Here is a 12412-nt window from a genome sequence, read left to right on the forward strand (position 1 = left end):
AGCGCCTCTTTTGTTGGTGGCGGGAAGCCGTGTGGGGGCGACACAGGCGCCGCGGATTGTGCTGCGGAGAGGGGCGGCAGTCGGCGGGAGCTGCCCGGGGGGAGCAGGGATGAGCGGTGGGGTGTACGGAGGCGGTGAGTGGGTTGAGCCGAGCGGCGGCCGCGGACTCGGGGCTGTAGGTCCCACCCGGCGGCGCGGCTGTGTAGGCCCCGCGCAGGGCATGTCGGGCCCCACTGGGGCTGATCGCACAGAGCCGCCTCTCTGCCCCTCCTCTGCCCCTCCTGCCCCCCCTCTGCCCCTCCTGCCCCCCCTCTGCCCCTCCTGCCCCCCCTCTGCCCGTCCTGCCCCCCCTCTGCCCCCTCCTGCCCCCCCCTCTGCCCCTCCTGCCCCCCCCTCCTGCCCCCCTCCTGCCCCCCTGCTCTGCCCCCCCCTCCTGCCCCCCCTCTGCCCCCCCCCCCCTCTGCCCCCCCCCCTCTGCCCCCCTCCTGCCCCCCCTCTGCCCCTCCTGCCCCCCCCTTCTGCCCCTCCTGCCCCCTCCTGCCCCCTTCTGCCCCTCCTGCCCCCCCTCTGCCCCTCCTGCCCCCTCTGCCCCCTCCTGCCCCCCCCCTCTGCCCCTCTGCTCCTGCCTCCCTCTGTCTCCCCTGCTGCCCCTCCTGCATTAGCTCAGCTGGTTTTATATATATATATATATATATATGTGTGTGTGTGAGAGCTGATCGGGGGATAGTTGGGCATTGTTTACACACACATTGAAAACAACAGTCCCAAATCCCTTCATTTATTGCTGCCAAACCAACAGAGCAAGACAGAGACAGTCTGGGCGACCTCCTCCTCCTGTTGACGAGTTTGATTCTACTCAGATTATACATTGCATTTTTATGAGCTAAGTAGGAAATTCTTGACTTTGCAAAGATGTTGTTTTATTGCATTATTTAGTTTTTTCAAAAGAAAGACCCAAAGTGTGCCTTCACGTGAATGAATTAATGGATGGATGAATGAATTTTTTTTGGTGTGACATATTTTAGACATGTTTGAGATGTACTAAGGTAGATTTCAGCATAGGTTTATAAAAGAGCCAGCAATAAACGATTCTGCTACTGCAGGATTTTACTGCATCTGAATCAGGGGCGGTTTAGCATTCTGCTGCGTTCGAAGAGCAGATCATCTTGTAGAGATTCTCATGTTGTTTTGGCTTGGCAGTGTTCTAGAATACTTTGCCAGATTACTCTTGGCTTTCCAAGTCTCTCTTTTCTATTTAGCTGCCAACTCATTTTATTTATTTGCAGATGAAGTTGGGGCCCTTGTTTTTGACATTGGGTCCTACACAGTGAGGGCAGGATATGCTGGAGAAGACTGTCCAAAGGTAAGATAGTTGGCATAACATATCTGCTCCAGTTTTGTAATGAAAATGCATTTTTTAAAAATGCTAAAACTTTTTTTGTTTGGGTTTGTGTTCTTGAAGGATTATCTTTTACACTGCATCATAGATTTATCGCATGTCTTGCATCCTATTCTGTATTTTGTTGGATGTGCAATGTGGATTAAGCATCTTCTTGTGCTTAAAGGCAGACTTTCCAACAGCGATTGGAATGCTGTTGGAACGTGACGATGGGAGCACACCGATGGAAATCGAAGGAGACAAAGGAAAATCGAGTGGCACAACGTACTTTATCGACACAAACTCTTTGCGGGTTCCCCGAGAAAATGTGGAAGTTATCTCTCCTTTGAAAAATGGAATGAGTATGTCATCAGTAGGAGGCTTTATACCAAGAATTACTTTATAATGATTTTAAGTAATTGGCATATGAACTAAATAATTGGATGAATCTTGGCTGATTTTGTTTTTTACAGTTGAAGACTGGGACAGCTTTCAGGGGATCTTAGACCACACTTATAAGAATCATATAAAATCTGAAGCTTGCCTGCACCCTGTTCTGATGTCCGAGGCCCCGGTGAGTGTCTGAATTATCACTCTATTCTTTGCTTTTTTAAAAAAAAAGTAGAACCTGTGAATCTAAACAATAAGTGTGTGTGTAGTATTGGGGTCTATTTACTGAAGTTATTTTATATGTTTAATGCTTTTAATGGTCAAAATATTCTGTATGGACACAAGTGTGGGATTCAATATTGCAAATCCTTTGTGAAATCTTGGACCATCTCATGGCCTCTGTTGCTATTTGTAGTCACACTGTGCTCATGGAAGGGTTGCTTTCATTAACTAATGTTCAATGTGTTTCTTATTTTCACAGTGGAATACTCGGGCAAAGAGGGAAAGGCTCACTGAGTTGATGTTCGAACATTATAATATCCCAGCATTTTTCCTGTGTAAAACTGCTGTGCTCACAGCGTATCCTTTATAAGCACTGAATATTTCACTATGTGTGGGATTTGAACTGGCATATTTTGCGAAGTCTCATCAAAAGTTTCTTGCTAGACTAAACCAGAGGGAAGGGAAATGTAAGTTTATTATATAAACATACATATGATGTGAAATAGTGTTATCTGAATGGGTTTCAGTCTCCTGGATCATTATTATTATTATCATTGAGAAGTGCTTGTGTATCTATTTGTTTACAGCAGACATTTTTCCTTTACCTTTTGTGCTAGCTTTGCTAATGGCCGATCTACAGGCTTAGTGTTAGATAGCGGAGCTACTCATACCACAGCTATTCCGGTGCATGATGGATATGTCCTTCAGCAAAGTAAGTGCAGTGTTAAAAATGATTTGCAAAGCTTGTTGTGATGTGCAACAATCGGTTAAAACACTTTGCTGTATAAATTTTGATTTGTTCTTACTCGCTGTCTCACAGGTTATAATTAAGTTATTTATAATTGTCTAACAACTCAGTGCTTTGCTTATAGTTTTTAATCTGCTTTAATGTAGATCATTAAGAAAATGCTAATGTTTCCTATAGAAATTCACCTGATTTTTGTGGAGCTATTGAATCAGTTTGGTTTTATGGATGACTGCTATGATTTCAGGCATTGTTAAGTCACCACTCGCTGGGGACTTCATTTCCATGCAATGCAGAGAGCTGTTTCAAGAACTAAATGTGGAAATAATTCCTCCATATATGATTGCATCAAAGGTGAGCACAAACCCAAGAATCCATTCCTGACACTTTGAACTAATGTAAATACTGTGATCAGTAGAAACTATTTAAGCATTTCCAAACAATATGAACAATTCATGATCGGATAACTAAGCCTGCCTCATCGTGTGGAAAAAGCTTAAATATCAGTGCTTCATTTTGCTCCCGATTTTGTTGATTGGTTGATTGAATTGAATGGAGATCTCAAACTTTACTGGTAAAGGTGGAGTTACTAACCTTCTGACTGGGGATTGCAGATCATATCTCTTTCCATCGCTTTTACCCCTTTCCTGGGCAAGTTACTGCTGACGTTGATTAGGTGGCGCATATTTCTGAGGTTTGATTCGCCACCCGAGAATACAAGACCCTTCCTTGCACTAAACTGACGCTGTCATTAATTTGGTAGCATATAAGCAAAGTTCGTTATGGTATTGGAGCTTCACTAATCTAGAATCCTTAGCAATTTATGTTTTTAACATTAGGTGGACATTGGCCTAATGCTAAAAATGATTTTTCTTCAGAGACATTACAATTTGCTCCCGTGAGCCTTTGATGTGCTTTCCAGTCTTTACTGCCTCCTGCTGATTCTGGGTGCATTTCTCAACCTCTTCTGCTATTTTTAGGTCATTCCAATAGTTTTCCTATTGGGACATTTGTTTTAAGTTAATATTACATGAATTTTTCACAGGATGTAAGGCAATTGCATTTTCTGTACTCCTCAGGTCGACACCACTGGAAAACCTTCAGCTTCGAAGTCTGCTGAGAGGCCCATCTTACAGTCCTCATTGGCCTCAAAATCCGCTCAGGTATTGGCAAACACTTCTGATAACAAGGCACCTGTGGAGACAAAGAGAATTGCTGCAAGCGACAGCATGGGCCAAGTACCCCATGTGAGGTACTTTGTGATTCTGGCAAACCCAGTTGCCTTGAGCTCTGTACCAAATCCAGCCTTACCTCTAGGATTTACAGCTGGTCTGATAATTTAGTCAATGAAATGACTCTTTCTACCGGATGACTACGTATGGAATTGGCCATTGTTTATGTGCGGCTTCCTTCGGCCCATTCCTCTGACATTTCTTTCTTTTTGGACAGTGGCTGCTCTCAGTAATTCCTTTTCTCACTTGGGCACCTCTTTATTGAGGGATTTCCAACCCACTGGGCTCTGTGTTTCTTCTGTCTGTGTAATCTTCAGCCTTCCAGGGGCCCTTTATCTTTGCTGCCTCTGCTGCTCTCCTGGATGAAGGCTGTTTCCACATGTATAACATACATGGACTTTGTGTGCTGACATTCAGCCAATGGCAATACTCTCTGCTGGATCCAAAATGCTTCCAGTCAAACTAAAGCAGAAGTCATCTTGTCAATTCATAAATATGTCATTAGTTACCAAGACCAGAACTTTCTCAGGCTGAAACTGGTAATTTCAGGATCTCACTGATTTCAGAGAAGATGGAGAGCTTTTCACAGCCGACGAAACCTAAAACTGCGAAGGCCTTTCTTATTGCTGAGTATTCATTATCAGGACATATTCTAAGCATACTAATGTAATCTAGAGTGGCAGCTCTCTGTCACTATCTGTCATGGATGACATTAAGTTGCTTGTACGTCCATGGTCTATATTCTCTTTGGCAGGTGTGATCTTTGGAGACATCATTGACCTGTTGGCTCCCCAAAAGGGTTATAAGGAGTCTATTATCTGACCTGGATGGATGGAGATGTTCCAGAACGCTCCAACTGTTAAGATGCTTCCTGAAAATTTTGGTATTCTAGCCTGTGGCATAGCAACTAGAAACCTTTGCAGCCAAGAAAGAGTCCTGGTTCAGTTGCTTCTGGAGAGACTCGGCTTGTATACATTATGAGTCCTCTTAAACACTTCTGTCTTTCTCTGGATGAGAATTCCTTGGTATTCTTTCACACACGTTTGCACAAACTGTTCCTCTTTTTCCTCTCATTTGTGCATTCTTCTCGGATAGTTTCACTGCTTTTACTTTGGACAGTCTTTCCTTTAAAATGACTCAAATTCTGTCCTGTGTATCCGGCAAGCAAAGCTGCTGGGGAGAAGAGCCTTCACATGGGGTATTGCAGTTTGTTTCTCCCCCTGGCTCGGGGTCAGACACCACCACTGTCAAGCGATCCGGGACGTTACCCTGCGTGAAGGGCGGTATATAAATGCAAGTTGTTATTTCGAAAGGCTTTGAAATCTTCAACCTATAAATGCCATAACTAAATATATCCAATACAAACCAAATGTTGTTTTTGCAGCATCCACAATTGATTGGTAAATGTAATATCAGGTCTTACCGGCTGCCAGGGTTTGAATGCAGGACCTCTATCTGCAACAGCTGTGTAGATACTCTGTATGGTGTCAGTAGGCATTACCAACCTGACTTTGCTATCCAAATGAACATGTATTTGCAGGGTGATGTTTAACTTCACATTTAGCATTTCTAAATGAGTTCCTGTGCCTGCTGGACCGATGATATGTGCTGCGTAAGGTTTGATGGGTGCTGGCATTTCCTCAGTGTGTTACACAGGTTGGGTAAAAATTCTGTTATAATGGATTATTATAATTATAATGGGTTAAATGGCCTTTTCTGGTTTGGGGGTTTTATTTTGCCCCTTCGTGACCTCAGGCTAGCGAAGCCTACCATGGTAACTGTATATATAAATGCTGTGGGTGGTGGGGGCCGGGATCTGAAGGGAAGCCTTTGGATGTTCTCTTAAAGTGTCTACGTTCCCTGTGTTTTTTGTGCCTAGTATGTACAAAAGGCCTAATTCCAGTTATATGGTTATATACCCCAGTTATATACTTTCCTTTGTAGCATAATGTCCAATAAATCTAAAGGTGGGTAATTCCTCTTTTCAGAGAATTGCTTGTTTTGTAAGTTGTGGTTTTTGGATGTCAAACGTAAAAGTACCTGCTCTATTAATTGTTACTTCGTGTTCTAACCAGTGGGTAATAACTGTCCAATGCAACTTGTATAAAGGTTTATGAAGGTTACTTGAAAATTGCTTCAATAGTGCCCCACTTCTAGAGGCAAAGCAATGTATGTTTGTTTTTTTTAAAAAAGTTATCTGGAACATCATTCCTGTCAACTGCTCTCCTAGGAATCTGTTCGTGAGGGATCGCCAGCCAACTGGAAGAAGAAAGACAAACTCCCTCAGGTCACTCGGTCCTGGCATAATTACATGTGCAACGTAAGTGATTGCTTCCCAACTTCTAGCTGGTCGGGAAACTAGTGCTTTATGTTTGTCTCAAAGTCCTGTATTGGACTTCCTATTTCACATTTTGTGTTCACTGTGATTGACGTTCCTCTATCAATTTGCAGGAAGTGATTCAAGATTTCCAGGCTTCAGTGCTCCAGGTGTCTGATTCATCTTATGATGAACAGTAAGTCATGGGTTCTAATGACTCCAGCTCCTCTTCAGACATTATTTCTGTAGGACTCTGCTGTTTTGCTCGATGTTGCCTAAATTAAAAATCATGACATTCTTTATCCCCACAGAGTGGCTGCACAGATGCCCACTGTTCATTATGAATTTCCAAATGGCTATAACTGTGACTTTGGGGCTGAGAGACTACGGATCCCAGAGGGCTTGTTTGATCCTTCCAATGTTAAGGTACTGTTGGGGGTGGGGGTAAAGAAATGACAGTACAGGAAAGAAAAACAAAACCTGACTGCTCAATTATGAATCAATATTAATCAGGATAATGGGAAAGTTAATCTGGTTTGAGAACAGGTATGATGGTGTAAATGGCCTCCATGTATTGAAGTTCAAGAGCAAAAATGACAGATTTGGGCAATGGTTGAGTGTTAGGCATGTGATTTAGTTCTTTAGTGTATTACCTTATAGGTTTTCATTCTCATCTTTTGGATGTATAATCTGTTCAAGAAAGAATAAAATTAAAGTTTAAGCAGAATAAATTGATTCCTATGTGGAGCGATTCTCACTGGCTTAGCATTGCTGTGGACCATATTAATTGTGTCAATGTTTGCAACTTGTCCAGCAGCATCTTCTGGTGCCTCTGATCATTCGTCTCTGTTTGCTGTTTCAGGGTTTGTCTGGAAACACAATGTTGGGTGTCAGCCACGTAGTGACCACAAGTGTTGGAATGTGTGACATTGACATTAGACCGGTGAGAACCTGTATCTACAGTGACTGTACAAAATATTTGTTTAAATTGATTTTAAATGTAGCTACTTGCATAAAGTTCATGAATATTCCCATCATCTGCACCACCGATGCTTAATATCAATAGTTTATTGTTGCATTAATCCAATTTAATGCAGTAACATTGCTCTAGGCTGAGTTATATTGTTCATATTCGCTTTCCCTTTCATCTGGATGATTAGCGATGTAGTAAAAAGGCAGGGAGGGGCGCAGGAGCGAAACGAGAATAATAACAAGATTCAAGAATACGTTTCATTTAGAATTATTATCTTTCCTTTCAGGGATTATATGGCAGTGTCATTGCAGCAGTGATATAGCGCTTTTCATGTCTGGAGGACATCCCAAAGCACTTCACAGAACATACTGCAAAGTGAATTGACTGTATATTTGTGGGCGAACACGGCAGCCAATTGCGCACAGCAATGTCGTAGATTGAAAATGACCAATTTATTATTGTTTTTGGTTTTGGAGGATTATTATTATTCATGTGAAGTAAGGAAACTTGCCCAAGGTTTCGCCCTCTGCCTGGAATTGAACTCGGGTCTCTCGTTTGCAAAGCGAGTGCTCTAACCACTGAGCTACAGGACTCATATATATTATATATAATATATATAGAAATAAAATAGTTTAAAGATTTATTTGACATAACTATTTGAGACTGAACATTACTCTTCCTGAGAAAATGTATCTGTAACAACTATCAAGCTCACTTGCTATAATAATCTGAGTACAATTACTGTTGGATCCTCATCAAAATACTCACCATTGGAGTATTTCTACTGAAGCAAGATTGAGTCAAAACTAGCTGACGAAAGATAGTCAACTGATTCTCATTAAGTAGAGCTACAGATATTTTAGGGAAAGAATTGTAACTTGTACGAGAGAGATGGCTTGTATCATCATAAGCCAGAGCTATGGCAGTGTATTTGGACTATGAATTAGTACTTCAGCCAAGTACTCAAAAAGTATTGCTAAGTTTATACTTATTCAGGATCAAACATGAGATACTTTGCACTTTCCTAAGTACCTTATGTCAACTGAAGATCAGGAACTCACCACCAAGGGAATTGCAGGGCAAAATAGTCATGAATGCAAGGCAAATCTACAAAGTTACAGTAACTTCAAGAAAAAAAGACTCTGTATTGGAATGAGATTTTATTTCTACCGTTGAATAATGACACACACATTTAGAGGAGGTCATTTGGTAATATCTTAACATCCTTAGTATTTGACATGATACAGAAATATTTCTATTTATCAGGGCTCGATTTGTGTGAATTGTCGATCAGGTTTTTATCCAGAGTTTCATAATGGTACCAAGGTCCATCACCCCTCGTTCTCATCAAACGCCTTGCCTCCAGATGCTTCCCCCTAGAAAGACAAAGTATTAGTCAGAAATCAACTCACAGACACTATTACTAAAGTGTCCACATTTGCTAATAAATAATTCAGAAGTATGATCAGTGGGGTTAACAATCTCTATTTCCCCTCAAGTTTGTTTCTCTCCCAGATCCATGCTGCTCAGAGGCTCATCTGCTATTACAGCATGGAACCAAGGAGGAGTTGCAAGAGAACAGATGGGAACCACGAATATTGGCAATTTTCCTTCTTATGATAAACTGCCAGTTATTATTATTATTATAGTACTTCACTACAATAAAGCTGGGTTTGATAACTCAGTGCAAGCGTCCTCCCACTACTTTATAGCAAGATCCTCGTCCTCACCTTTAAGGCCATCCATGGCCTTTGCCCCCTCCTACCTCTCTGACCTGCTGACTCCCTACCAACCTGCTCGCTCCGTCTCTCGCCCGACCCGCCCTACCATCGGTGGCCGGGTTTTCAGCCTCTCTGGAACTCCCACGGTCCCTTCGCTTCGCTTCCTCCCTTGCCTCCTTCAAGGCCGGTCTCAAGACCCTTCTCTTCGACCGTGCCTTTGGTCTCCCTCCCATCTCTCTGCCTTCCCTCACCCCTACCCCACTTCTCCCCCATGCTCGGGTCCTGAACCCTGACTGTTCAGCGTTGTGGGACGTCCTCCCAACGTGAAATGCACTCTATAAATGTCATTTTGTTGTTGTTTGTTGTTGTATTGATGTTCAAAATCAGATCGCTGCACCTAGTGGATGCATAAAGAGTCAGAGCAGTAGAGGTGCAGGAATATAAACACTGTAATTTACCTCAAATCAGCCTTCTCTGCCTCCACAGCAACTAGAGCCATCATTTTCTCATAATCCTTCTCTGGTGGGTCATAGATATTTCTAACAATCCACCTGGTTATTGGATGCTGCAGATATAAAGCAACAGGATTGAGTGCGCAATGTAACGATACATTAATGGTGGCCTGGCAAGCACAAGCACAGTTTGCCTCGGGGAATGTCAAGCTGTTGATTATACTGGCATTCCGATGTGGTCTTCAGTTGAGAGAATAAACAACAACTTGAACTTACACAGGGCAGCGTCCTGGAGCGCTTGACAAGTGGCGGAGTACGACACCAAGCCGGGGGGAGGGAGAGGTGACCGGAAGGAAGAGGAAGATCTTCGGCTGCAACGTGAAGATGGGGAAGGAAGGGGCAAGGTGGAGGGATACAGGAAGAGTGTTCCAGAGTTTCGGGGCGTAATAAAGCTGCAACCTCTGCTGTAATTTTTTTTAAAGATTGCGGACAGCATTCTCTTCAGCACCAAACGCCACCCACCCACTCACTCATCTCTCAACATCATAAATTTCTTATACTGTACACCAGGGTTTCCTCCATGCTTCCATTTCCCCAGTGGTTGACATTATACGTACAGGGCTGCGAGATAAAGGTTGGAAAATGTATTCATTTAACTACTACTTAGAGCATTTTAAAAATGCCACAAGAAGTGAGGTGCATTCGAGTTTAATATAAATACTGTACCTTATGGTATTCCCAATGGTAAGGAATATAGCCTTCAGGGATCTCTGCAAGTTTAGCTTCACCTGTGAAATTCAGTAAGAACAGGAAAGTAACATAAGAAAAGATAAGAGTTGAGAGGCAGTTCGGTTAATACAGTAATTTACACACACCATATCAAGCTGCTTGTACCATCTTTTTTTTCCACACACAATCTCTAGAATTATCATTGTGAAATACTTACTTACCAATAAACACATTGACGTAAGTTATTAAGAGAGCCATTGGTATTCCAGTCAAGCAAATATAGAATCTCTATGGAAACAGAATGAAAACATTCAGAATTTTAATCTAATCTGGAACGGAAGCTCTCATTTGAATACATCTGTATATATTAACTTAGCTGTTAAGGGACAAATTTACTAGTATTGCAATTTACTTCTAAAATACTTCCAGATACAGTTCTCACTTTATCAACCCGGAAAGAGTGAAAGCCCAAGTGGCGCTTGTGAACTTCAAACTCAGAACTCTGTGGTGTTAACCAAACGAGCGAACCGAGATGCATGGATTGCTCATGACATTCAACAATAGAACAAGTCTTCCATATTTGTGGATTGATATAAGAATGTTACACACAACTTTATAAATACCAGTAGTTTCAGGAATCGAGTGTCATAATACTGAGTGGCCTTGATGACAAACATCTGTTTCCCATGGCTACCATGGCGGACGACAACTGCAGATTAAAACAGAAATAACAAGATCTGAACAGGCTGCTGTTAAAATCAAAATGTTAAGTAATTTGGACCTTGGATACAAACTTTACATTGCAATTCCCAATGGGAACTACATAATATTTTATGATATACAGTATTAACTGTATTACCGCAATAATGAACTGTCTGTCACTTGTAATTGGAGCGTTTATATCAGAATTATTAAAGTAATAAAAATAATTCTAAACAAATACCTTTGACACTTTCATCACTTTCTCTTAAATAGAATATGTACATTATTATGCACATTATATAATCCACCTTGCATCAATATCCCTTCTCTACTCTATCAGTCCTTTCGAAGGGAAGCTATGTGGTTTTGTCTGGTTGAACTCCAGTAGTACCTCAGCACACGCTTGCCAATTTAATAATAATAATCCTTACATTTAATAGAGAACCTTTCAGGTCCATTAAGGCTTTGGTTTACATGGTTAAGAGTAGCCGAGAGGGACGAAACCCTTCACTGAGTGACGACAGTCTGCCCGGCCAAGACCTGTTGACGCGCCAGGTTGGCTGGTCTGTCGTCTGCGCTGCAGACCCACTTGGCTAAGGAACTGCCAGAGAGAGATTCTGCCAGTGTGGGGGGGGGCAGTGTGGGGGGGGGGGCAGTGTGTGGGGGGGGCAGTGTGGGGGGGGGGGCAGTGTGTGGGGGGGGCAGTGTGGGGGAGGCAGTGTGTGGGGGGCAGTGTGGGGGGGGCAGTGTGTGGGGGGGGCAGTGTGGGGGGGGGGCAGTGTGGGGGGGGGCAGTGTGGGGGGGGGGCAGTGTGTGGGGGGGGCAGTGTGTGGGGGGGGCAGTGTGGGGGCAGTGTGGGGGGGCAGTGTGGGGGGGGCAGTGTGGGGGGGGCAGTGTGTGGGGGGGCAGTGTGGGGGGGCAGTGTGTGGGGGGGCAGTGTGTGGGGGGGCAGTGTGTGGGGGGGCAGTGTGGGGGGGTGGGGGGGCAGTGTGGGGGGGGGGGCAGTGTGTGGGGGGGGGGGAGCAGTGTGTGGGGGGGCAGTGTGTGGGGGGCAGTGTGTGTGGGGGGGCAGTGTGGGGGGCAGTGTGTGGGGGTGGCAGTGTGTGGGGGGGCAGTGTGTGGGGGTGGCAGTGTGTGGGGGGGGCAGTGTGTGGGGGCAGTGTGTGGGGGGGGCAGTGTGTGGGGGGGGGCAGTGTGTGGGGGGGCAGTGTGTGGGGGGGCAGTGTGTGGGGGGGCAGTGTGGGGGGGCAGTGTGTGGGGGGGGCAGTGTGTGGGGGGGGGGGGGGGGGGGGGGCAGTGTGGGGGGGCAGTGTGGGGGGGGGGCAGTGTGTGGGGGGGGCAGTGTGGGGGGGGCAGTGTGGGGAGGCAGTGTGTGGGGGGGCAGTGGGGGGGGGGGGGGCAGTGTGTGGGGGGGGGCAGTGTGTGGGGGGGGCAGTGTGGGGGGGGGGCAGTGTGGGGGGGGCAGTGTGGGGGGGGGGGGAGTGTGGGGGGGGGTGGGGGGGGCAGTGTGTGTGGGGGGGGCAGGTGGGTCAGTGTGTGGGGGGGCAGTTG

The 12412-nt window shown here is 44.7% G+C and overlaps 2 protein-coding genes across 2 annotated transcripts in view; one reads left to right on the forward strand and one right to left on the reverse strand.

Moving 5' to 3' along the window:
* The window catches only part of actl6a (actin-like 6A), a gene marked incomplete at its 3' end in the record, with an annotated part of 14306 nt that continues 1894 nt past the window's right edge, over nucleotides 1-12412 (forward strand). Inside the window, 12 exon segments of the mRNA NM_001292781.1 lie at nucleotides 1-134; nucleotides 1287-1363; nucleotides 1566-1740; nucleotides 1852-1952; nucleotides 2250-2347; nucleotides 2608-2702; nucleotides 2983-3089; nucleotides 3815-3898; nucleotides 6198-6287; nucleotides 6419-6480; nucleotides 6596-6710; nucleotides 7147-7227. Coding sequence (NP_001279710.1) covers nucleotides 110-134; nucleotides 1287-1363; nucleotides 1566-1740; nucleotides 1852-1952; nucleotides 2250-2347; nucleotides 2608-2702; nucleotides 2983-3089; nucleotides 3815-3898; nucleotides 6198-6287; nucleotides 6419-6480; nucleotides 6596-6710; nucleotides 7147-7227 — 1110 coding nt within the window.
* Nucleotides 8403-10868, reverse strand: ndufb5 (NADH:ubiquinone oxidoreductase subunit B5; the record flags this gene model as incomplete). The annotated part of the gene is given in 5 exon segments (XM_007889183.1): nucleotides 8403-8633; nucleotides 9437-9543; nucleotides 10157-10218; nucleotides 10381-10447; nucleotides 10783-10868. Coding segments are annotated over 5 exon segments (443 nt in total), but the record flags the coding sequence as incomplete, so codon positions are not given.

This window comes from Callorhinchus milii, unplaced genomic scaffold, assembly GCF_018977255.1.
Source record: "Callorhinchus milii isolate IMCB2004 unplaced genomic scaffold, IMCB_Cmil_1.0 Scaffold11, whole genome shotgun sequence".
Lineage (NCBI taxonomy): Eukaryota > Metazoa > Chordata > Chondrichthyes > Chimaeriformes > Callorhinchidae > Callorhinchus > Callorhinchus milii.